The following is a 26214-nucleotide window of genomic DNA, read 5'->3' on the forward strand; positions in this document are numbered from 1 at the left end:
CTGCTGAAAGACCTGAGGAAGCTCTGCTTGGCAAAGCTCTGAGAACAGAATTCTTGTCCCTGCTCCTTCTCCTCGACTTCTATTCTGAGGACCGCTGAGTGGTAATGAGGAAAGAACATGGGAGAATTCTATCACTTTTTCATTACTGAAAACATGGAGATTTTTCCTTTTGTTTAAATACGGGTGATGGGGGAGTGGGGAGAAAAGCTTTTCTTTGGTGTGAGCATCTTCCTTGTCCTTTAACACCAGTCCTCGAAAAATCTTTTAAAGGCTCATCAGTGCTCAGGGCTGCAAGGATATCCACAAATTCCTTCCTACGTCTGTAGTGCTCTTCTCATTGCTTCCCCACTTTTTTTTCCTTTTGACTTCCTGAAAGGAGTCAAACATGTCTTTGATATTTGGCCAATCTGCTTTTATTCCTTTGTCATCCTGCCTCAAACTTCAGCCCCATTTCCAGGCACTAGGCTGAGGAATAAGCTGTAGATGAGCAACTTGAAGACTAGATACACATTGCCTGTGCCATTAGTCACAATTTTCTGTAAGCCAGGAAGCCTGGGGCTGGGGTTGCCCAGGCCCCCAAGAAACACCTGCTGGAGACTCAGGGAGAATAGAGGTGTGGAAATGGCTGGTTTCTACATTCACTGTTCCTAATTCCTAGGTCACTTATTCAAAAACTGTGTATGTACTATAGGGGAACTTTATGTTTTTCTTCTTTCTAATCCATCCCGTACTAATTAGACAATAAGAACAGTTATTAATTTTTATAGCAGTCAGTTTTCAAAAAGAAAAGAATAAGTTCAAGCACAGGAAATATGAGGCGACTTTTCTCTCCAACAGAAAATGGATGTGGTGTGACATGACGGAAGCAAGGGCAGCAGAGGATATAAAGGGCTCGCTGTGATTAGTGATCTAGCTGGCCGCTGACATTTTAAAATTTGAGAAAAAGATGAAGCAAGTCCCTTTGTTTCTTAAAATATTATTGTCTCTTCTCTTCCTGTTGTCTGATGTAGACAAATGTAGTCAATGCTCTGATAATAAAGGCTAATTTTGTAGCTTCAGAAAGAAAATTCTGTTTTCCAGGAGCTTGTAAACATTCTCTTATGTTTGCATTCTTCTATATTTGCAAAGGAAACACAAATACAAAGAGGACTTCATATTTGATATTTTATAAAGTTCTCGGAAACCATTTTGATGGCACAGCATTGACAATACCAAGGGTAGAGAAGAGAAGAAAAATATCCACCCAGATTTAAGCCACACCAAGGACAGGAAGTCGTACATATCTAGAGGCTTATCCATTTCAATACTTCAGCAGTTAAGAGCAATTAAGCCTTCAGAATTACTTCCAATAGTCTCTCTACCATTTGTGTATCATAATACTCTTTTCATTGTTGTGTAAACATATTTTTATCAACACTTACAAGAAAACCAGTTTTAATAAACTAAATAACAAATGTAAACTGCAGGTTTCATGAGGGTAATTAGTCCAAACAACTGGCATACTTACAGTTGCATTTCTTCTGAACGAACCTAAGCTTGCATGCTGTTCTGTAGGTGGAGAGTCGGATACGATCCAGATCTTGAGCCCCTGGTGGGGGGAGAAACGTACACATATGGTATGCCATGTGTGTGGAAAGGGATTTATAATATTTACAAAGAAAACAACTATAGATATAACCCATTCACTTAATTTGATTTTTATTTTTATTGGAATACAAATACAATGTTAAGACTTGAAAAGGGTTGCCTCATACCGCTCAAGTTCTAGGGGAAGAGAGCACAGGTATCCAACACGGGAGATGAGTTTGTCAACCATGTTCGTGGGCCTAGGAACACAGCCTCAGCCCTGTGGTGTCTGCCACTTCTGAGAACAGTCTGCTCAAGCTGTGGCTTAAACAGCAAGATGATAGCACTATCATCAAATAACCATTTTAAATGCACTGGGATTGGTCATCAGAAAATGGCTGTGAGGTGAGTACTTGCTGAAAGCTGGGCCTCTTTTCTGTGTGACTAATTGCTTTCGGAAACCTCAGTTTTCTCATCTGGAAGATGGGGGAGATGATAACATTACTTATTTCACAGAATTATAAGGATAAATGAGTAACAATACTCAAGCAGAGGGCACTGCCTGGCACGTAGTTCACGCTGTGTAAGTATTCATTAGTATGACTAGTGTCTATCCTGCAAACCTCCCTGTCAGCCTCACAGGAGACTCCTTTCTAAAAACAACCACTCCTCTTTTTTATACTGGGGCTTCCATCTCCTCTCTAACATAGAGGAACAGGTTCCCCATATTCTTCAACTACTTTCCTCATTCTACTTTTCTACTCAAGAATCCAGCATGGCTTCTGATGCCCACAACACCAGGTCTGAATGTTCTGCTCAGAATCCAAGCTCTTTCCGTGCCCCCTACCCAGTAACATTTCCCACCACTCTCCACCTGGAACCTCTGTCGCTCTTGGGCGGGTCTCCACACAATGCCCTGCGGACGGGCTGTTTGTTCCATCTACATCGGAGATCCTGGAGATCCTCCCACCTTCTCTGAATGGGCTAACCTCTAGGCTATGTCTAAGACAAAACAGACATTCAACAAATGTCTGTTCTCTGCTTCTAAATATTTGACATTCATTAAGCCCTGTTTATGGCTCATAACAGATATAAAGGCAGAGAGCTATTTTTTTGACATGTACTGAATTTCACCAGTAAAAATGCTACATGAATGCTTCAAAATATAATAGGGTAGCAAGTAAATGAATGGGTCTAGAAGGAATTATATTAGGAGGCCAATTAAGTGCTTTTCTAATGAACCTCAGGATGAATTAGCAAGTGTCCTGCACTGAGAGCATTAAACATTCCCTTGATTCAAACTGATGTCTTTAGATTCATTTAAAAATGATACCAATACTCTATTGCTTTATGGGTTTATGAGGCAGATCATTAAACATTCATTCTTACAAGAGTTTATTACTTGACAAACAGGCTCATTGATACTGAGTGCCTGGAGAATCAAAGAGATAGGACTTAACCTCACCTAATGCAGGAATTCTCTTAAACATGTTCTCAAAAGAGAGACATGTTGACAATGGCCATAGAAGAGTATTTCCAATGATAGGAATGATTATCACTTAGTGAAAATAAATGAGCTTTAGAGTCAGTAAACCTTAATCCTTCATTTCCTAGTTATGTGAACTCTCACATGTTTTTACTTGATCTCTGATTTCTTCATGTATATGGAGATAACAGTATCAGCTTTACCAGCTGGCAACCTCTGAAGCTTGTCTATAGTGAGCACTTACTGGCAGGTGAGACTCCTAAAAAGATTTCCTGTACATTTTCTTAGCAACAATAAGTGATAGAAATTTCTTTTTTATATTTGAGCTTTAATTTGCTTTCTGATAAGTTCAATCCATTTGATCTAATTTCCTTTCTGGAGACACATAAGCTTTTCTTCTGGCCACTTGGTAATTTATTTCTCACACATTGGGAAGCACCTATCATGATCATGATTAGCATCTTCATTACCATCTGAAGGCTATGTACAAAAGCCCCTGTCATCTTGGAGTTAAGTTTAGCTGGGGACATAACCTCTTGACCTTTTTAGATTGGAGAGGTTCATCTCCACAGCCATTTCAAGGAAAATGTCTACCACAGAGTGAGGTATACAATAGGGCTTCAATACATGGATGTTGCTATCATTATTCTCATTACCATCAGTTTTGAGACCTTCATCCATTCTAGTCCTTTGCTCTATGGCTGGTTCATATCTCACTGAAATGAGATATACAAAATTAACCCAAATTTGCCTCCTCTGTATAGAATATATAGAAAGCAATCATGACCACCTTTGATAAGTACAATTATTAATGCGATTAAAAATTATTTTTTATTTTTTATTTTACAGAGAGAGAGAAAGAATGGGGAAAGGGGTAGAGGGAGGGAGAGAGAGAGAGAAAGAGAGAAAGAATCTTAAACAGGCTCCATACTCAACAAGGAGCCTGATGTGGGGCTTGATTCCAAGACCCTGGGATCATGACCTGAACCAAAACTAAGAGTTGGATGCTCAACTGGCTGAGCAACTCAGGCACCCCACAAAAGCAGTTTAAAGAAATAAATGGCTCATTTTTCTGGCTCTTTTCATTAAAAAGTTGAAAAAATCATATTTATTTACATATGATCACATCTTTTCTAATTTCTATTTAAATGCTTATTTGGAGACTAAAGATAGGACTTCATATTTATCTGGTTAGTTTCTTTTAATTTTTATCTCATGCTTGTAAGTGTTCTGATAGTTTTAAAAGTTTTGATTTTACCACTGGCATTTCCAAGGGCCTTCCCAGTTTCGCGTCCTCTGTAAATCTGAGAGGCTTGTTTAGAAACTAAATTCTCTAGGGTTCTGGATAACCAGAGACAGAGAGACTATCAGAAATGCCTGAACACTAAATCTGCCTTTTCCCCTGATGAGGGTGTCCTTTTTATTGATGCTGAGCTTGACTCAAGAATCAAGAGAGTCTCAATATCTGAAAATAATCCTTGAAAAGGAGACATCAGGGACATAGATTATTTGTGTGAGTTCTTTAAGAATAATGATAATCCCCAGGTATAAAAAGGCTGTGATGCAGCAGACAATTAAATGTCTTAGTTCCAGCAAGCCTTTATCCTCTGAGGACAGAAATACTAGCTCCTTTGCACTTCCCTCTCATAGAGGCTGTAGGGGCAATTTGGCAAATATGCACTTCTCCTGCATGTAGCAATGATGATGCTTAGGGACAGGAGTGCACTGACTGCTCTCTCCTGCCCTATCATGATATGGATTTAAGTGATCCTCTGTTTTGCCCAAGAATCAGAAAGGGGTCTAAGGGTCTCTTGATGTTTCCTATTTGTAGAAGTTCTTCCTGTCTGAAGATCAAAGGGGATGTGGTGAGCAATGAAATTTAGCTTTTCCAATATTAGCTTTTCACACCACTGTGCACAGATGAGGTAAGTGGCAACCACAGGGTCCATATGGATTCTGGGACCCAAAAAAGCAGAGCCGAGACATGCTGCACAGGCTCTTGCTTGGTTTATCGCCCTTGTTTAAAACATTTGTTTGTCCCTTCCCCAGTAAACCAGAAACTTAATTCAGTTTTACATGTGTGGTCTCTTCTTGAAAGTCTGTAAGTCTGTTGTCTGCCTTGGGAGTAGTTGCAGGTGTTCGTTGTCCAAATCATTGGTTAAAACCAAGGACCTGAACAAGGCCACAAATAGACCCTTCTAGTATGCTACTAGAAGCTGCCTTCCAAGTTGATCGACCCATTGCTTATTCCTGCAGACATGGTCACAACACCACCTATAAATCAACCTAATTGTATGGCAATCCAACTCACATTTTCCCAACACATGCACAACACAAGAGACTTTGTCAGTATCTTTCTGAATTAAGGTTCACTTTCATGCTATACTATTTTCCTGAGCTAGCAGTCTAGTAGCCTTACTAAAAAGGGAAATTAGCTGACTTACTGCATTTATAAAAAGATAGAATTTGAATAAATGCATAGAGAAGTCAATAGAGCAATCCTTGTTCTTAGCATGTTGAGATGTCTAGGATTAGCACTATATTTCTTCCATGATCTGAAAAAAAAATCCATCTTATCATAAAACCTACAAGTTCATACCCTAGACTCTTAAGAATCTATATTCTTCCTTTTTAATAAACTATGAGTATAGCATTTCTCCATTTTTAATTTTTTTTGCAATGTCCTCTTCATTATTTCTGAAAAAAAAAAAAGGATGGTATTTTTCTCTTTATTAATATATCACTGGGATATAATTCTTTAAAACATGCAGATTCAACTCGTTTAAATAATACCTTGAGTTGCTTTGTAATTATACAGAAGGGGATGGGGTAAATAATTAAGGGTAGAGATGAATATTATTATCTCCACTTCTATACACATTTGAAACTTTTCATAATGAACATTTAAAGCTAATTCACTTAAGGCAACTTGATGCTCTTGTACCATGGCCTCCAACCTCTCATATCCATGTCATACTTGGAAGAAAGTGATAAAGACAAAAGCAAACATGGAGTTAAGAAATTCTGATTGATCACATTGTTATCTCCTCCAAATCCTGCTTTTCCTTTCTTTGGTTCTTCCTTTCAAGATTTTTCTCTGCTCTTCCTCTCTGCCCTTCCTTTCCTCCTTCTGTCCCTCCCTTCCCCCCTCCTACCTTCTTTCATTCTTTCCCTCCATTTGTCCATCTGTCTATTTATTCAACCAACCAACCAATATTACCTACTTTTTGGCTTTAGTTTTTTACATTCTAATAATTTTTTAATTTTTTAGTGTTTAGTTTTTGAGAGACAGAGAGACAGAGAATGAGTGGGGGAGGGGCAGAGAGAAAGGGAGACACAGAATCTGAAGGAGGCTCCAGGCTCTCAGCTGTCAGCAAGAGCCCAATGCAGGGCTTGAACCCATGAACCATGAGATCATGACCTGAGTTGAAGGCAGACATTTAATTGACTGAGCCATCCATGTGCCCCTAGCTTTATTACATTCTAAACAGTTTCACACAATTCAAGTATATTTTGCCTTTCATGTCTTGATAGCTCATTATAAAGACTTTTATAAAGTCATTCAGATAATTAAATATCTCATTTATTTTTCAAATTTGCTCAACAAATATTTGCAGAATAAAGATGAAGCCTATGAACGTTCTATGTCTGAACTCTTCCATGCTTGCTGATTGCATGTGTGTGTGTGTGTGTGTGTGTGTGTGTGTGTGTGTATGTGTGAAAGAGAGATAGAGAGTAAAAGATAGAGAAAGATAGGTAAAGGAGTTTGGAGGTCAAGGATAATGGTCACATTTCTATCTTAGGACACTCAATGGGGTGGGGAGGCCCTCACTAAGCCAAGGTACAAACAGGAGGAATAGGTTTGCAGGTGGGTGAATGAAGAGTTCAGTTTTGGGCTTACATGGAGTGAGATGCTTGTGGATGTCCAAGTGGAGATATCAGTGGCAGCTGGAGATACAGATATGGAATTCTATGGAGTACATTCCCAGAATTACTAACAAACATATAAAATGTAGCAATTTGACTTCACTGGGCCAAGACTGGAAATATTTTTTCATGAGGAGACTCTGCATACAGTCATGGGCACTGTTAGTGGAATAAATGGTGAGCCCATCTCAAGCTGTTTCATTAGTAGAAGCCTTGAAAGTGAGAAAGCAGAGCTGGAGGGACACTAAGTTTATATACTGACTATTCTAGATTAGCTGGTTCATGAGAATATGGATGTGGTTTTGAAGGACTCCCTTCCTTGAAACTTGTGAGCCATGATAATAACGGTGAAGCCTGGAGAGAAAGTAAAATTGTATATGGAGGGCATTGGTCAAGAAAAAGCATTGGTATAATCTGGCTTCAGGGTGTCTGGAAAGTGTTAAGAGACAGAAAAAAAGAAGTAGACTGGTCAAAAAAAACAAGAGACCAGACCTGGGTGGTGACATAAGAGAGTATTTCCAGGATATTGACCCATGGTATTAACACCTTATAGAGGCTGAGGAGCAAGAATAATGAAGAAGCAAGTGGAAATAGTCCCTGTACCCACCATGGCCTTTAGTAGTGTGTGTAGTGGGCTCATTCATATCATTGTTTTCAATTTTTGGAATCAATTTTCCTACAAGTCACAGTGTGCATTGCAAAATCATGCTCTAGGTTCCATTCCAACTACCCACGTGCTGACTTGTAGTCTATTTTCTGAAGAATTATCCCTTTGATTTTCTGTCCCTCCTCTGCTTAGAGGCCAGTGGTATCACTGTGATTTTTCCTCAAGTCCTTCCTTATCCTGTTAGATAGCCTTCCTTGTCCTGAAAGAATGTTTTCCAATCACTCTCCTCTGATTAAAACCTACCTATCCTGTGCCCTGTAGGCATTTTAAACCAACGTTTATTCAGCATCTAAAGTGAATGGATTTGAAGGTAAAGGTCTATGGTTTGTCCCTAAGAAGTGTTCACAATGAGTGACATGTTCATAAGTGTCATATAAGGCCGAATGATATCCTCTGAGAGCAGAAAAGCAGAGAAGGTGATTTAATTCCAAGAACAATTTATTCTGCTAAAAGCCAATCTGATAAACTTATTTGAGCTGATAAACTTATTTGATGGCTGAAAAGCCAAGGTGAGGATGACATTTACATTTAACTAGTCTTTTCAGTTCTAATCTAAGGTACCAAATAAACTGATAATTAGGGCATTATACTGAGGGGAATTTTTGGTTAAGGACAACTTGTTTAGAATTTCTTTAATCAAAGTTGGTGGCCGCAGAGTTAGTGTTTTGTTTTGCTTCTTCTTTTTTTTTTTTTTTTAATATAAGGCTAGTCTTATTTTGCTTATATGTGAGTCCATGCTACCCTTAATTTCATTTCTTTGCCATTTCTTTTTGCTTCTGAGGCTTGTGGTTATGAGCTCAGAGTAGATGTTAGCATATGTGCTGTAATCACTTGAATTTGCCTAAATTTCTTATCAATTGTTCTTCTTATCAATTATTGTTCTCTGTTCTCTATGTCCTTTGTAAGGCTAAGATGTCTTAACATTCCCTGAGTCTGACTAAATTTCAGACAGGCTTCTTCCTGACTCTAAGCCTCTGATTTCCTTTTCTTAGAATCTTTACTTTAGAAAACTTTTCATTGTAAATTCTTTGTCTGCCACTTTGAGAAGTAATCTCCCAGCTTCTTGCCAGTTTTACATCCCAGAAATATCTTTCTTAAGGAAGTTGGAACAAACCTTTGAAATGTAATCACTGGAGGACATCTCCCATTCTCTGTGGAGGGTATACATCTCCCATTCTCTGTGGAGGGTAGAAGCTTAACTTCCTAATTGGGACAACTGGCAAACACAATGATCATCTTCCCCACTAATAATCTTTAGGACTTTTGCACTAGCTCACTATTAGCTCACTCCAGCACTTAAAAACCCTCCTGCCTTCCAGGAAGTTGAGTTCAATCTCTCTTCTCTCTTGTAATAGTTTTGACCGCATTGCAATAGTCTTGAATTAAGTCTTCCCCACCTTAACTCCTTCACATGCAATTTTCCTTTGGTATTTGTAATTTCTGAAACAAAGAATCTCTTTGGTATTTTCTTTTGCTGTTTAAAAAAAATTCTAGAAAATACTTAGCTGACCAAATTTACAATTTCCTCCTTCATTTTTAGCTTCCTCACAGATTCTTGGAGGAACTTGTTTTCCAAGCCTGAGGTCAGTTTTCCCTGATAATAGTTTCCTTGTCTTTCCTTGTTTTTTTGTTTTTGTTTTTGTTTTTTTTTTTTTTGCAGACCTGTGGAGAGAGCTGCTGGGGTAACCCATATATTTTTCTACTATTTAACACATGCTCAATGAGATCACCTTTCTCTTTTGTATGACAATCTATCTATCAAAACCAATTCTTCCCTTTGAAATCAGCCAGTTGTCTTACCTGGCAGAATCTGACTTGCTGTGGACATGTCCTACTTAGTGTTGATCTAAATACAATGCTTACGAAAGCATTGTTAAGGTCAGATATGTTTTCCTGTTTTTGGCCAACATCTGAGTCTATTATTTAGCATACTCAAGGAAGAAAGATACATCTTTGTGTGGCTTAACAATTCTGCTCACTAATCAGGGGAACTCATAAAATGACTTAAGGGGCGCCTGGAGGGCTCATTTGATGAAGCGTCTGACTCCTGGTTTTGGCTCGGGCCATGGTCTAATGGTTTTGTGGGTTCGAGCCCTGTGCTGAGCTCTATGCTGACAGCAAGGAGTCTACTTGGCATTCTCTTTCTCCCTCTCTCTCTGCCCCTGCCCCACTCACAGTGTCTCTCTCAAATAAATAAATAAACTTAAAAAATGGTTTAATAAAGTGCATGACAACCCTGGGAAGTGTCTATGAAAAGATAAAGTTACACTTTGGGAATGAATGCACAATTTTCCTGTCTCTCACTTGAAAAACAGAACTTTGAAAAACAGAAACTTTTCTGTTTCTGTGGCTACAAAACTTATATCCATCATCCTTTGATTCAGACAACTTTAACTCAGAAGACAGTTGTGACGTATGTATTTGTCTGTGCCAGGAACTTCTCCAGGTGGAACTGCCCCAGAAGGAACTGTGATGATATACTTAAACTCACGTAAGTATTTACAAAATCATTAAATAAGCACATTTTTAGAATTCTTGCAGTGTGTTGGCTGGTACATCTTTAATGTAACAAGGATAACTTCAAAGATTTCCTCCAAGGCTTTACTGGTTTGTTATGTTAAATGTTAATATAGTTTTCTTTTTTTGACAAAGCATTGGCCCGTAACATATGCGGCTCCTGGCTTTCCATCTAAGAATCTATGGTATGGAAGAATGCCTGTGCTGCTTTGCATTTTGTGTAGATGGCCAGCAGTAATTAGGTTCCTTCCTCTATTAGATTTGTATCAACAAAGGTCATGACTCCAGGTAGACTGGCCATGCCAGAAGTGAATATACAGGACCAAACAAGGCCTAGGAAATTGGAAGGTCATGACTGTAATTCTCTCAGGCACTTCAGATGTGTCTCTGAAAGTGAAAAAAGCAAGGAGCATGATTGAGATTTCTCACATCAATTTTAATTTTCTTTCCTTTCTGTTAGTTCTAACGCGGTCTTGGTGCCTCCAGATTATTGGGAAATGATAAAGGAAAATATGAATCTTATTATCTGGGACTTTCCTTTATCTGCTCCCAACCCTCATTCTTGCCAAATCAGTTCCAATCTTCAGTAGAAACCTAATTTTGTCTAGAGCCTTCGCAGAGAGAAAGGCTTACAACTCACATCTGCTCATCCTCATTCCTTATGCAGGGAAGGAGAGATAAAAGGACAATAAGAGAATTGTGTAACATTTAATTTGAGATGTGTGCCCCCCCCATGTCAAGTTCTTCTTCCTTATGAATAAGAAACAATGGTCTGTAATAGACAAACTACCAACCAATTACTTACATGGTAATCATCATTTACGTAAATCAATAACCTTTATTTGATGGGTTATCCACTGGGGTCTGTAAATATAATCTTGGTTTGGTTTCCCTCATGTAGCAGGTCATCTTCAAGTTCTTTTTAACCATATTTTCCTTTTCACTTTTTAGAAACCAGTTTGTGGGAGACAGACCCTTCCCCTCTCCATGAAGTCCAAATGGCAGCTTATAGTTTGGCTTGGTGATCATACCTGATTCTTTTGTCCAACATGGACATGTGATATCATTTTGCAGTTAAGACATTCAATAATTCATTTCACAAATTATTATCTAGTGCCTACAATATGCCAGACACTGCGATACTGAGGAAGCATGAACACAGACTTTAAAATTTAGTGAACTGTATTAATGCCAACACTAAATAGTGTTTATTGTGTGTCTGTGATAAATTTGGCTCAATGAAACTTTTTCTTTCCTAGAAAATATACACTCCAGTAACACATTATGATGATTCACTGACTTGTTTAACTCTTACCTAATAGGTAGCAAAAATGCCTAAATGTACATTTTATACAAGGAATTTAGGATTTTAAGGAAAAGCACAAATGCCATAAAGAGTAAATGGTTATTTCCAGTCTTCCTGTGAGTATTCAGTGGAAACTATAGCATGTTCCTTAAAAGTTTCATACTTACTCATCTCTGCAAACAGCTGTCTTCTTTCTGCCATGGTATTTCCTCTTTTCCCACTATCTTCAATCATTCTAGGAGACAAAATGGTTATAGTGTTATTACCCTCATGCTAATGAGGTAAACAACCATTTCTTTTTTTTTTTTTTTTTAATTTTTAATGTTTTATTTCTAGGAGAGAGAGAGACAGCTTGAGCAGGGGAGGGTCAGAGAGAGAGGGAGTCACAGACTGAAACAGGCTCCAGGCTCTGAGCTGGCAGTCAGCACAGAGCCCGACGCGGGGCTCGAACCCACAAACCGCGAGATCATGACCGAAGCGAAAGTCGGACGCTTAACCGACTAAGCCACCCAGGCGCCCCAACCATTTCTATGTAAACACACTTGCTGTAGTTATTCTGCAAACACAAACTATTTAAAACTGTGTATTTTAAAAGTATAGCTTTCCTTTCACTAATTTAAATTGCCACACATATTTTTCCATACACAATGTTGTTGTAATTGTTGGGGGGGGGATATAATTTTTATTTTCTAACATAAAAATGACTACAATACCAGATGACCTTGTGTAAAACCAAATACAACCATCTGCCATCTGTTAGGTGATTCACATATAGCTTTTCTTTCAATTTTGGGAATACCTACGAAGAATATAGAACAGATATTATGGATTCCATTCAACAAATGATGAGATTGAGAGTCTCAGAGTGAATGGTGTAGGCATTTGGACTCCAAGACCAGTCTGCCTTCTGCCATATTCTGCAGGAGGTTGTCCCCGTGCAGCCAAAATCTCAGTTTACAGGTAGGTCATTTTCCAAATAGTGATCTCTCATTTGAGTCTGTGGAACCTATGTCAGTTTTTCTATACATAATAATTTCCTGCAAGGTGGGAGGTTAACATCTCTCTACTTAACCATACGACCATCTGCAGTAACCATTTAAAAAATACTATGAAAATGCCAACAGTTAAAACAGAGAATAAAAAAGTATTTAAAAATTAAAATTTGACTGGAGGAAAAAGAGATAATGAGAAAAGTTAATGGAACTGTTGTTTAGTCTAACAGACTTTAGAGGACTTTGGGCTAAATCTTAAAGCTTTTATAGGTGGGTGGAGTTGATTTTTTAATATATCCACTTAAGTTTTTAAAAACTAAAGTTTCCTCTCTCATTCACTCAATACATATACCCATATACCACCATGTTTTGAGTCTCAGGCATGGTAAACAGAAGGCACAGCTGATCTTTTTGCCTCCATTTAATGGGCCCTGCTCTTTCTCCGTCTATGCTATTTTTTGTTCTGAATTTCTCTTTCTCTGTGCCTAGCTAACTTGCAATAACCCTTCAGCTCTTGGTTTAGGTGGACCTTCCTCTGAAATTCTTCCTAACTCTCTATGACAGGGTTTGGTGCCTTTCCTCTGAACCTCCACAGCCCACTATCCCCTCTTTCTCAATGCTGAAAATTCACCTAATAAATCTTTATTTAGTGCCTTCTATACTCCAGGAATCAAATTAAGTTCTGGGTATAAAACAATGATCAAGTCATAGTTCCTGCCCCTAAAGTGCTTATACTGTACTGGCGGGGGGTAGGGTGGGGGGGTGGATACAAAAGTATAGAAGCAATGAAACCATAATGAAGTAATTATAGTCATAGAAGTGGAAAGATATGTGAGTGTAAGAGACATTGACTACCTGAGGGTAAATTTAATAGCACTAGGTTGCAGAAGATGACTCAAAATGAAATGGGGCTGTACATAAATAACTCACCTGAGGGTAAAAGAAAATATTGGTGGTGAAAACCAATGTGATGTCAGTCAAACTTGTCAAACAGCCTCACCAGTTGTTTCTATGAGAAGGATTATTTGCCTACTGCCAGGAAGGGAAGAAGGACATAGAACAGCCTTGGTTTACAGAGTTAAGGGAAGAGTGTGTTCCCATTCATGATGGGTGATGATGTAACCAAGGTCTGGCCTGAATAATAATTGGAAAAGAGTGGATTTATTAGTGAAGTATCTTCAGTTTGGTAAAAATTCACTGCTGAACACAGGTACTTTCTTTTTATGATTTTAAATATGCAGGTATGGTTGATATATAGAGATCTGGAGAAAAATACACCCTTCCGGATTCATATAACCTCATCTCCTTTACTCCAGAGGAAGTGGGTAGATAATAATCTGACATTCACAAAATAGTCTGGACATACCTTCCAATCTTCATTTCAAGAGCTTAAAAGTAGAACCGAAGCAATAGAGAGATAGGGGATAGAACCAGCGATATGTTTCTACATCTGTCTGTATGTTGAAATGAGATGAAAAGAACCTTTAAAAATAAACCACAAAGAATGGCAGGCTGGAAAGCTCTGATGGAAAATATCAGGGAAGGGAAGACTAGCCACCAAAGTCACAGTGCTTACTGCCTGAACCCCTCAATTGGTACTGTTTGTTACATCTCTTTCCTAGTTAACTTTTCGTGTGTCTCTCTGTAAGGCCTTTGTAGGCAGTAACTTCAAAAATTCTAAATTCTTCACAGTGCTTAGCAAAATCCAATCAGTAAATCGTACGTCCATTTAGTATTCATTAAAAAAAAGAAAAAAAAGAAACAAGAATGGAACAAAAAAAAATAGAGGAAAGAACAGTAAAAGCTAAGTTTGCTCTCCATGACACAGACTTTCAATTATATTTCCCAAAACTGACTCAGAAGAATTCAGTTCAGATTGCACTAGTTTCAGAAATTATTGGAAATGAGAGAAATTAATTTATATCTATTAGGACCTAGGGTCATACACATTTTAAAGCAAAGTCTTATCTTATAAAATAGAAGTTGCAAATAGATGCAGACTACACTGATGTCACCTTTTGGTCTATTCATCATCATTTTGTGATTAATTAACTCATAAAAGAACCATTATTAGTTACATAATAGGAATTAATTCTCACTTCGAAGTAAGATGCACACCTTATGAGGACAGGAAGGAAAACCTCAGTAGTGTGAAACAATAGAAAGTGTGGAATATAATTACAAATGTAAAAAGAAAATAACACATTTCTCAATTTACCCCTAAAGTTTCCTGGGAAGCAACACCATTAGATAAAATTGAGAATACACACTTACTACCAATTTATCACAGTCATAATGGTAAAAAAGGGGAGGCCTGCTAGTTTATAGCTTATAGGGATTCAACAGAGGGACTTATGGACACTCAGCTCATGAATCAAAGAGGCAAAGACCACCACTACGGGCTCCTTAGTTTTTCTTTTTTTTTTAAACAATTTTTTTATAGTTTTAATTTATTTTTGAGACTGAGAAAGATAGAATGTGAGTGGGGAAGGGGCAGAAAGAGAGGGAGACACAGAATCTGAAACAGGTTCCAGGCTCTGAGCTGCCAGCACAGGACCGGATGGGGAGGCTCGAACTCACGAACCGTGGGATCATGACCGGAGCAAAGTCAGATGCTTAACCAACTGAGCCACCCAGGAGCCCCAAGGGCTCCTTAGTTTTCAATTTAATGCCAATCAGTGGGCCTTGAGATACATAATGCTTGACTTTAGAAAGAAAGAAGAGCAAAACCTTCAGTAGGGGCAGGAGGGGGTGTTTTTACAGAGAGCTATTTTGCTTCTGAAATTGTCAGGAAGCTCTGCTTTTCATGAATTTAGCATATCAACAGCTGCCCAAAGTCATATGGAGGAGATGAAGGGGAAAAGAACCCATCTGTGACAAAACTGATGTCACAAGGTGTGTGGCTCACCAACAGGCCTAATTTGGTGAGTTTCTGTCACTCCTTCATGTAGACAAGATGCTTGCAACCTTAGAATTTACCAGATTACATAAATGTCAAAACAGCAAAAGGAACTAACAGGTGATGAATAAGTGATGAGCCCCATTAAGACATTTCCTTTACTCGGGTTCAGTCCCATGAATTATACAGAGTATGTGTTGTTTTCACTTCTGAGAATCTATCCATTTCATTTACTTAAGAAATATTTATAAGGTAGCTATAATTTGTCAGATACTCTGCTTAGTTCTCAAGATCCAAAGATGAATAAGACATGATCCTTGCTTTTAAGAAGCTCACAGTTTAGAAGGAGAAACAAATTATTCCAAATGATCATTGTAATTTGGTGTAATATGTACAATAATGAAAGTATATATTAGTACATATAGCAGTTTATTTCTGGGAAATCTGAAGGGAGCATCAAAGGCTGACTCTGGAACAGAGTTTTAAAGGAAAATCAAGAATTTTCCAGGTAGAAATAAGTGGAGAAAGGGTACTCAGAGTTAGTCAGGGGGAAAAACCATGGAGCTTTAACAAGAGTACAGTCTATAAGAACTGAGAATAATTCAGTATTGGTGAGTGCAAGTGTGATTAGAAATGCCAGGACAGGCATCAGATCTGGAAGGTCTATTCTTCATGTCTAGACAGTGTAGGGCTTTCCTGTAGAAGACTGGATGCCACCCAAGGTTAAGTAGGGAACTGATGTATACACATTTAGGTTTTGGCAAGATGCCTCCAGAATACTGAGTGGAGGAAAGATGGGTTAGGTAGGGGGCTAAGGAATGGGAGTGCACGATTCAGGGAAGAGTCTAGTTCACTGGATACTTACATGATTCGGGAACAAGAATATGATGTCTTATGCTAAAGGGCTGATTTGAGATTCAGGGCGATACAGTGGGCCTTGGTGATTTGCAGTCCCCATGAAGAATGGTGGAGGACAGGAGCTCAGCCTCTGCTCTCCCACCCCACTTCACACATTCGAGGAAACAATCTGGCAGAGTAATGACTTCATAGAAAGGGAGTTCATCAACTCAACTTCTTCCAGCATTGCATTCAAATGGGGGCTACAAAACTAGATAGGGAGAGCTCCCGCTTCCGCCCCTCTTTATGGGGGAGGAATGAAATAACAGAGTAGAAGAGTGTGGGAACCAGCAAGAAATAAAGAATAAATCACAGTACAGGGCACAGAGTGTTAGAAGACATGTGAATTGCATCTTGGCATAGTGAGAATAAGTTCACATTGAAGTATCGCATTCTTGAGTTGCTTCCTTTGCGACTCGTCTTTAATCCAACATCACCCATACCAAACACACACTCCTATTACACATGACAGAAGAAGTTTTAAAAACAAAATCCTAAACTGATGGTGTCTTACATTTGTATAACTTTCTGAAGATTATAAAATGCTTCTCCCTATAACCTTGTGAGGAGTTTGGGGAGATATTATTATTCCCAATAATATAGCTGAAGAACTTGAGACACAGGCAGGTAAAAAGTGTTTCCTCGAAACACATTTTTTTTTCTGGCGGGGGAAGAAATTTAATCCATTTTTTTTTTGCTTTTGCTTTTTAAATCCCTAAGCTAGTATGAATTCTAATCACCAGTACTCTTATTCCAGCTGCCACCGTTCAATACAAATTAAGATTTCCTGAAACTGGCAAGCTGAAAAGAAGTGGATAGAATTTGGGGATTAACAGACCAAGAGGAGATGGAGGGGAAAGGGCCACGGCTCTCTCAAACTGCAGGAGAAATTCCTCTGTGTGCTACTCCTTAACGGAATCCTTCCATTCTAAAGCACTGTCACACCGGATATAATCATGGAGATGAAAATGATTCCCAGCATCCAGATGGATGTAAACCCAGACCCCTATAAATGTACCAACTCATCTATGGGTTCACACTCTCAACGTTTTAAATCCACAAAGGCCAACAATGTTTTTAGAAACGTCTGGCTCTGCTTTGCCTCTGCTCCACTTGAGCAAACACTTAAGACGTGCAGACCTTGTGTTTAGTATGATGAGACTGTTTCTGTGCTTTATGTTTCTCTGTTTTGCTCCAGGTGGACAGCAGGAAGGTGCGGGGTTCAGCAATCACCACCCGCTGCAATCCCTGAAGTTAATAACTGCAGTGAAGGCCATTTCAAGCTCCTTTCCGCCTTTAATTGATTTATTGGTGGCATATAAATGCCTGTTTCCATTTCTGTTAATGAAGGAGGCCTGATATGACTTTCGCAGATTTACATTCTCGTCCTAATCTTTGGCAATATAATAAAAAAAAGTATTCAGAGCTCTTTCCTGAGGCAAGGTATAATTGCACTTGCTTTTACTTCCTAGTCCTTTATCAAGATGAGCCCCTGAAAGTAGGAAAATGCTGTTACTAAAATAAGTGGCTATAACGGGTTTCAGATTTCTTTTACTTTGAATGTCATCTTTTGGAACTTGGGTCTTGTGTTTGTGGGGCAATAGGTATGAGCTCACTATTTCAGTATAAGCACCAGCTGGATGCGTTATTAGGGATATGATAGCTCCTCAAAATTACCCATTATTGGAGTTCACAGCTGTAGCCCTTGTAAAAATGCCAATACCCGGACCTACCAAAAATCTGAGGTTGGAGCCCAGTGTTTATGTTTTTAAAAGTACCATAGGTGCTCCTGATTCAGAGCCAGGTTTGAGCTAGAAATAGGACACTAGATGAGGGGTGACTGGGTGGCTCAGTTGGTTGAGCAGTGACTCTTGGTTTCAGCTCAGGTCATGATCTTGCAGTTTTGGGAGTTCGAGCCCTGAATATGTCTCTGCGCTGGCCCTATAGAGCCTGCTTGGGATTTTCTCTCTCTTTCTCTGCTCCTCTCCCCTGCTCACACACACTCTCTCAAAATAAATAAATTAATTAAAAAAAAAAAGAAATAGGATACTAGTTGCGTTTGACCATGAACCTATTTGCATAACATTAGGTTGGAATTCTTACCTTGTTTTGTAATATGCTTCTCTTTGTAAGACTCACTTTAAAATATACTTTTAGCCCAGAGAGAAGAGAATTAATTCTTTGGGGAATGTAAATATACATAAACATTTACATACAATATTATCGGTACCTAATGAGGCAAACTTTAAGAAATAGAAAAATGCCATTAAAAAATAGAGGAAACCATTTTTATTCTCGAAAGAACTACTCTTAGCCATCAGGTAAAGTCAGGGAGGAACCTGCTGTTCTAGGGGAAGAGTGTACCCGACATTTAAGGACATTTGGTTTTGTTTGCTTTCATTTGGCTTAGGAAGAGGCTAGGACTCTCACTCATTAGCAACTGTGATCGCCCTCACCTCCCCCTTAATATTAGCAAGGGCTTCAAGATTGCAGCGCAAGGCTGGGAGCAACTTGGCATGGGTAAAAAGAAGCCTTTTGAAAGGATGATGATCAAAATGTGAACTCTGTAATGTGGGGATTGAAGCTATTAGGATGTTTTTGAAGGATTGGAAAACCCTGTCTAGGAGCTCAATTAAAAGGACCTCTCCTGGGATGCCTGGGTGGCTCAGTCAGGTAAACGTCTGACTTAGGCTCAGGTCACAATATTGTGGTTTGCGAGTTTGAGCCCTGTATTGGTCTCTCTGCTGTCAGTGAGGAGCCTATGTCGGATCCTCTGTCTCTCCTAACCTCCCCCGCCCCCCGCCGCACACATTTTCTCTCTCAAAAAGTAAGTAAACCTTAAAAATAAAGGACTTTCTTAAGGGAAGAAGACTATAAGAGGGTAGTTGCCTACACTGATGCTTCCAACACTGCATGAGGACCTAAGATTTTTCAGAGAACCACCTTTTTTATTCAGTATGATGTGGCTTTGGGACAACATTGTGTGTGTGTGTGTGTGTGTGCGCGCGCGCGCATGTGTGCGTGGATCACATTTCTCAAGAGGTATAATGATATGTGTATAGGCCACTTGGTCATGGTGGAACTACGGATGTCTCTAACCCTGGAGAGAGGTTTCTTTGTCCTCCTACTGAGATTGCTGAATTCTTAACTTCTGGGGGTTGGGTTTTAGGAAATGACTGCTGTCTACTCATTTTGGAACTTCTCAATTCAGTGTAAGATGTCACTGTTCTTGAACACAGGCCTGTTTCTTCTTCTTACATATCTAATACGTGAAACAAATGAATGAACAGTTCCCTTTCCCCATAAATAGAAGACTATTTTTCATTAATCTTGTAATAGGACAACTCCATTTTATAACTAAATTTTTGAGTCCCGCTTATTGTAGTGAGATTACACTGTATATATACATAGGCATTTATAAAAGCAAAATATTTTGAAAAATTTTAAGATTGTAACTCCAAATTTTGTTCAAGTGATTGAGTTAACTTCAGCATCTCAATAAAGAGGCTTCAAAATGACAGATGTATCACCTGATTAAGCAATGCAATGCTGTCTAGTCCATAGTTTAAGGTTTAGATCCTTTTAATGATTTGATAAAAGGACACTTGCCCCACCAAAATGTTATGTATATACCTGAATATACAAATAAAGGGATTAATAGTTGCTTATGTGGGCAGGTTTAGAGGAAGAAGACCAGGAGTTGTTGAGAATCAAAAGCAGTTTTGTTTTATAGGGGGTACCAACTCTTAGTGGAAGGGGGCAGCCAGTCACAGTAGGTGCTCTGCAAAGCAACTGCCCAGAGAGTGGGCAAGAAGGCTCGTGGGGGGCCTCTTGAGGGCAGGAAAACAGGAAGGATGTTGAGCAGAAGGCAGTGATGCACTCCTCACAAGGTAGCAGCCTGCATGCCTGGGTATACATACTTACTATTCATGGGTTGGGCAGAATCTCACATCTGAGAAACCCAAAGTGCTTTAGGACATTATGCCATGACTCTTGGTGCCTAAAAGGATTCTAACTCGTCTCTGTTTTGAAAGAGATTCAAAATGAGTAGTAGAAAGAGATAGGTCCCCCTTTGTCCAATTCTAATGCTCTAGGAGGAAAAACTGGGGCAGCTACTGATGATGGGCCGGTTGTTATCCGGATTTCTAGGACTGTGACTTCCAGGAGGAGAACTGGGAGAAGCAAAGTGAGAATAAGTGTAGGACATGGCATTGAGCATGGAGATACAGGCCACGGAGGTTTGTGTGCTTTAAATTGTCTATTTTTATTTTTTAGGGTTAGGAGTGCTATGTGTGGAGGAGAGGTAGAAAAGACAGAGTCAGGTAAGGAGATTGTTTTCTGCAGCAGGATAAGAAAATCAGACTTTCTCTGGGAGAAGAAATAGTAATAATAAGAATAACTGCCACAACACTATTAAAAACATTACCATTTTACAAAAAAGCTTGCCCTGTACCAGCATTACGTAGGACTCTTCTCATTATGTTCTTATAAGAACACCGTATGTTGATATTGTTATTCCCATTTACCAATGTGGACACTGAGCTTCAGAGAAATTAAGTAATTGCCTAAGTGACCAATTCAAACCAGATACGTCTGGCTACAGAGCCCACCGGGATTCTCAAGAAAGACCAAAATGGCATTGTATGAAGTAAGACTCAGCAAAGTTCTCTTTTTTCCCTGAGGATAGTGGTCGTGGGACATTCACACACACACACACACACACACACACACACACACACACACTGAACTAGGCTGAAGCATCACTGAGGACACGCATTAGCGGATGCCAAGGGGAACTGGGCACCATGGAGTTAGGAGGCTGTGCAATTCCTCGATTTCACTAAGGAAACAGACCTGCAAGTCATAAAGCACGTGGGTCTTCTGCATTCCCTTTCATGTTCTTCTATTTCTCCCCTTTTCATTTTATTCTCTCTTTCTTGGATCCAGCCTCCTCTTCCTGCCCTTTTGTTTCCTTTCCTTAACTCTGCTCCTTTATTCACTTCCTTCATTTCTGTGTGTCTTAGGGGATAGGACTCAAACCAACGGACTAGGGAAGTTTGAGGAAGAAAGACCAAGGAAGTATAGTGGCAAAAGAAAAAAAAGAATGTTCTATGGCGAGTAAGTTCTGCGGTTCTGACGTACAGCATGGTGACTGTAGTAAGCAATAATGTATTTTAGGCATGGACTTTGCTAAGAGGGTAAATCTTAAGCTTTCTCATCAGAAAAAGAAGGTAACCACTTGACATGATGCATGTATTAATTAAGTTTCTTGTGGAAGTCATTTCAAAATGTGCAGGCATATCAAATCATGTGGTACACTTTACTTTTATCACAGTTTTATTTGTCAATTACCTCAATAAAACTGGGAAAATTAAGTTTCTGCCCTTAAAATGCAAATTTCCCTGGGAGAATCAGAAAGTTCACCTTTGTGAAGTTAATTTGGTTGGTTTCCTCTTAATCCCTGGCTGAAATAAACTCACTGAGGAGATAGTACTTTTGACTGACCTCTTGGGTGCCTTCTGGGAAGATCAGGTTTGAATGATATGCTCCAGAAGCCACATGAGGAAATTGTCTTTTGAGGTAAAGATGACGGGAGGGCCACTGGAGGGAGAGGCTAAGATAGCAGGTAGGAGAATGTCAATAGGGCTATTATATCTCTTTACAGATTCAGAACCAGTAACAAAGCATGAAAAGAACAGAGGGTTCCAATTACAGTCCACAAAGCATATGAAAAGATGAAAGAGAGTGTCTGCTAAATTATTTTTAAGCCCTCTTCCTCCTTACTAATTCTTCTGTATGTCTCTCAAAATTTATGTGTGCCAGAACAAAAATTTGTAAAGGGCAAATCTTACAGTTAAAAATTTTTCAGTCTAATAAAATTAGTATCAGTAAAAAGTAGAATGGAGGCTAACCTGTAGTTAAATACTAAATAAATAAATTCATATCATGCTATTATTTTCCTTTCTCGACTCTAATTCTCTCCATGGAGAATATCTCAGGCTGATCCAATATAAAACAGCCCAGAAAATGGCAATGACATTGTAGGGACTCTGATGATTGCTTTTCAGTAAAATCACAGCCAAGTATATGGGGTTAATATATGCACACGCCAAAATTAAATAGGCCACAAAGAAAAGAAACAGGCAGAGTGGATGGGAAGCCAGAAGTTATGGCTGCAAGACCCCAGCAGTAAACAATGGCATTCTGCACACCAAGGTCCTTTCCCTGAGAAGAGGGCCGACTGGCATGACAGGAGTACAGAATGGAAAGAGAAGAAACAGAGGCAGCCCTTATTTCTTGCCTCTGGGTCTGTTTCTATGAATTATAAGCCTCTTCGTTATGTCCCTTCCTTTGAAGAGAATTTGTCTGAAATTAAGGAACGACTGGAAGAAATCTCTGGTTTTTTTGAGAGAACCACGGCTCTAAGTTGGTGGCTGCCAAGAATTTTAGTGGGAAGAATAGCTGGTGAGAAGGCGCCTTCTTTTTCAGTCCTGAATCACGCAGGCCCTCTGGATCATTTTGCTGAGGTAGAGGCATGAATGCCTGGGTTATGCAGCAGGAAGGGACTAAGAAATTCATTCATTGAGAATAATAAGAATAATAGTTAACATGTATTAAGTGCTTCTTATGTGTGATAGCCTTTGAATTATAAGCATTTTACATGCATTATCCTATGTATTTCTTACCCTAACTCTGAGATAGTTCATATTACACTACCCTGTTTTGTAGAGGAGAAAACCAAGGCTGAAGAGGTAGACAGAATAATGGTCTCCCAAGAATGCACACATCTTAACCTCCAGAATTTGTGAATATGTTTCCTTACATGGCAAAAAGGACTTTTGCAGATGTGATTAAATTAAGGCTTTTGAGAGGGGGAGGGTCCAATGTAATTATGTGGGTGGGTCCGATATAATTATGAGTCCTTCTGAAGGAGATACGTTGAGAATGGAGGTAGAGCCCACAAACCAAGGAATGTGGGTGGCCTCTGGAAGCTGGAAAGGAAAAGAAAATAAATTCTCTTCTAGAATTTCCAGAAGGAAAGCAACCCTGTCAATACCCTGATTTTAGCACAGTCAGACTCGTCTTGGACTTCTGGGCCTCCAGAACTGTAAGATAATACATTGGTGTTGTTTTAAACCCTTAAATTTGTGATAATTTGTACAGTAGCAAAAGGACACTCATACTGCTTGAAAGGTTAAGGAACTCTCCCAAGATCACATTAGGGTAGCCACAGAACCAGGACTGGCACTTCACAAGTTTCTCCAGAGGCTCTCTACTTAACCAATCATGTAGCGTGACCAAGCTATTCCTCCTTAGACTCTGCTAGCTCCCAAATACCATTCATTCACTGATGGAGACCTCCTATGTTACTTCCTAATACCCACGAGTTATTTAAAAAAAAATTTTTTTAGCGTTGATTTATTTTTGATAGAGAGACAGAGTGCAAGCAGGAGAGGGGCAGAGAGAGAGGGCGACACAGAATCTGAAGCAGGCTCCTGGCTCTGAGCTGTCAGTACAGAGCCCGACACATGGCTCGAACCCACGAACCTCGAGATCATGACCTGAACTGACGTCAGACACTCAACCGACTGAGCCACCTAGGCTCTCTGATATCCATGAGTTATTTAATCATCAGATCTGGAGGTGTTATCATTTCTACTTTACAGATGAGAAAAATGAGGCTTCAAGATTTCTTAAGAGGTAAAATTTACACCTAGCTCAGTCTACCTGACTTCCATCCCAGGTTTTTAGCTCCTTCATCCAACTGCCATATACATTTGACCAATGTTCAGTTGGCATCTGTTAAACATAGTCATGAAACATAAACTTGAGTTTGGGCACTTTGTCCCTCAGTAGTTTTTGAACAAATCTAGATAATTCATATCTAGGAGTCAATATATCAACTATGCTCTAGGAATATTCCACTCCAGAACATTAATGGCGTAATCTTTGGACATAGTTATTACTGACACAAGCCCTTTCAATCTCAGCAGCTTAATGATTAGAATTAATTAGGCTACACTCTGATCCCATCTATATCAACACATTTAATTAACTCTGATTGCTTAATTAATATGGCCAAATTTAATAAAGGTAAATCTAGTAAATAATATTTTCAGATTATTCAGATATGAAATCACATATCTGACTATCACAATAGATGAATCATTTGGAGCCTCAATCTACCACATACCAAAAATCATCTGGATGAAAGAATACCCTGTATCTTTTCTTTTCTCTAGCATTTATTATTGACAGAGAGAGATAGAGCATGAACAGGAGAGGGGCAGAGAGAGAAGGAGACACAGAATCTGAAGCAGACTCCAGGCTCTGTGCTGACAGCTCAGAGCTTCAACTCAGAACTGCCAGATCATGATCTGAACAGAAGTTGGACGCTTAACTGACTGAGCCACCCAGGTGCACCCCCTATTTCTAATCGATATAATATTCTGAAACATAGAAGTTGCTAGCTAACCAAAGGGTCTGGAAATGAGGTGCCTGCTGCTGGGAACTTTATGATCTCCAAAAGCCTTTACCACGATGAATTACATTAACCCAAATAAAAGATCACATCCTTTTATTATGTTATATTATTTTTTACCATAATATAAAGGACAAAGTGATATACATTACAATTATGCAGAAAATGGACCTGCCTAGAGAACTAGAAAACAAAGCTAATTATTGAATCATAATCTCCCAAGTTAGCTGGTAAATGGAACAAATAAAACATACACATGAACACACAACGTGTTTCTCTGATTCAACGGTGCCCATACTTCAAACTACCCCACTTCCACAGACATGCCTCTAGAACCAGTCACAGCGATACAAAGTAAGAGCTGTGGTACTTGAACAACATTTTTAGCCAAACAGCATCAACGCCAATGTGGATATGCTTTTGAGATTGTAAAGTCATTCTTGTGATGCATCACTCTATGTCTGCTCTGTGAATCTGTGAATATTGAAAGTAAGTGTTACAGATTCATGCTTCAGTGTCTGCATTTACGGAAACAAGTGTCCCTGGATCTCGTGAGCACATAACAAAGGGTAATAAGTGGCAGTCTCACCGTCCAGACTGAACAAGCAGTTCCTTTTTAAATAAAGGCTTTTGTGGAGGGGTACTCAAGCCATTTCCTGCCGTTGCTGGCCACACAGACCAGCGCCCACCATTTCACTGTCATTTAATGTACCGGAGCAGTGATGCATTTAATAGCACGTTAGTGACTTCCAAGACTTAATGAGTCTAAACTACTACCTGGAAATGATTAGGTACTGAGAGAAATAACTACTGAAAAACTGTTCTTTAAAAGCTCCAGAAACCCTGTTGAAAGGGATTCTGGGACTTCGGCGGTTTGCTATATGTGACCAACTGTATCCTCTGAGCTCACATACTGGAGACATCCATCAGAAAGGCTCCCTTCCAGCTGTGAACGGTTATATTATTGGGCTCGAAACACGAATCAGTCTTGTCTCTTACACAGTTACATCAAGTCAAGGCATTTCAAAGGAAATACAGAGCCTGCATAACATTTCAGGAACAGGAGAAAAAAAAGGTTTATAAATAAAGGAGTCAACTCGAGAAGCTCCTCCTCATTATTTCCCCATTTGTAATATGTCCATAATACTATTTTCCAACTCTGTGGTATCCCTTGGGGAGAACAATGACACTCAAAAATCAAGTGATGGGTTTAGGGCTGCACAGTGAAGTAGCAAAATGAAAAATTTTAAATTCTTGGGTCCTGGTTCAAGATGCTTTTCAGTAGATAACATTGCATAATCCTGCCTTCCTGAGTCAATGACACTTTTCCTCTTTTCTAATTTACAGATCTAGTTCTTTGAGCCAGTGCCTCTAGTGTCAAATGCTCTGGAGAACTTGTATCAAGAAATAAATATGCGGTGTTAGGGATGGGCGTGGTGGCAGGTAAATAATGAGAACCTTGGAGTTCACAAGCG

At 39.2% G+C, this 26214-nt stretch overlaps 1 protein-coding gene across 11 annotated transcripts in view; it reads right to left on the reverse strand.

The window, feature by feature from the left end:
* DTNA (dystrobrevin alpha) overlaps positions 1 to 26214 on the reverse strand; it is a 359840-nt gene that overhangs the window by 118799 nt on the left and 214827 nt on the right. For all 11 annotated transcript variants that reach the window (XM_039238894.1, XM_039238893.1, XM_039238892.1 and 8 more), the window contains exons 3-4: positions 11637 to 11704; positions 1508 to 1588 (exon numbers count right to left, since the gene is read on the reverse strand). In XM_039238894.1, coding sequence (XP_039094825.1) covers positions 1508 to 1588; positions 11637 to 11703 — 148 coding nt within the window. In that variant the 5' untranslated portion in view covers position 11704. The remainder of the gene's footprint in view (positions 1 to 1507; positions 1589 to 11636; positions 11705 to 26214) is intronic.

The sequence above is a fragment of the Hyaena hyaena genome, unplaced genomic scaffold (assembly GCF_003009895.1).
Source record: "Hyaena hyaena isolate Hyena2069 unplaced genomic scaffold, ASM300989v1 scaffold_150, whole genome shotgun sequence".
NCBI lineage: Eukaryota > Metazoa > Chordata > Mammalia > Carnivora > Hyaenidae > Hyaena > Hyaena hyaena.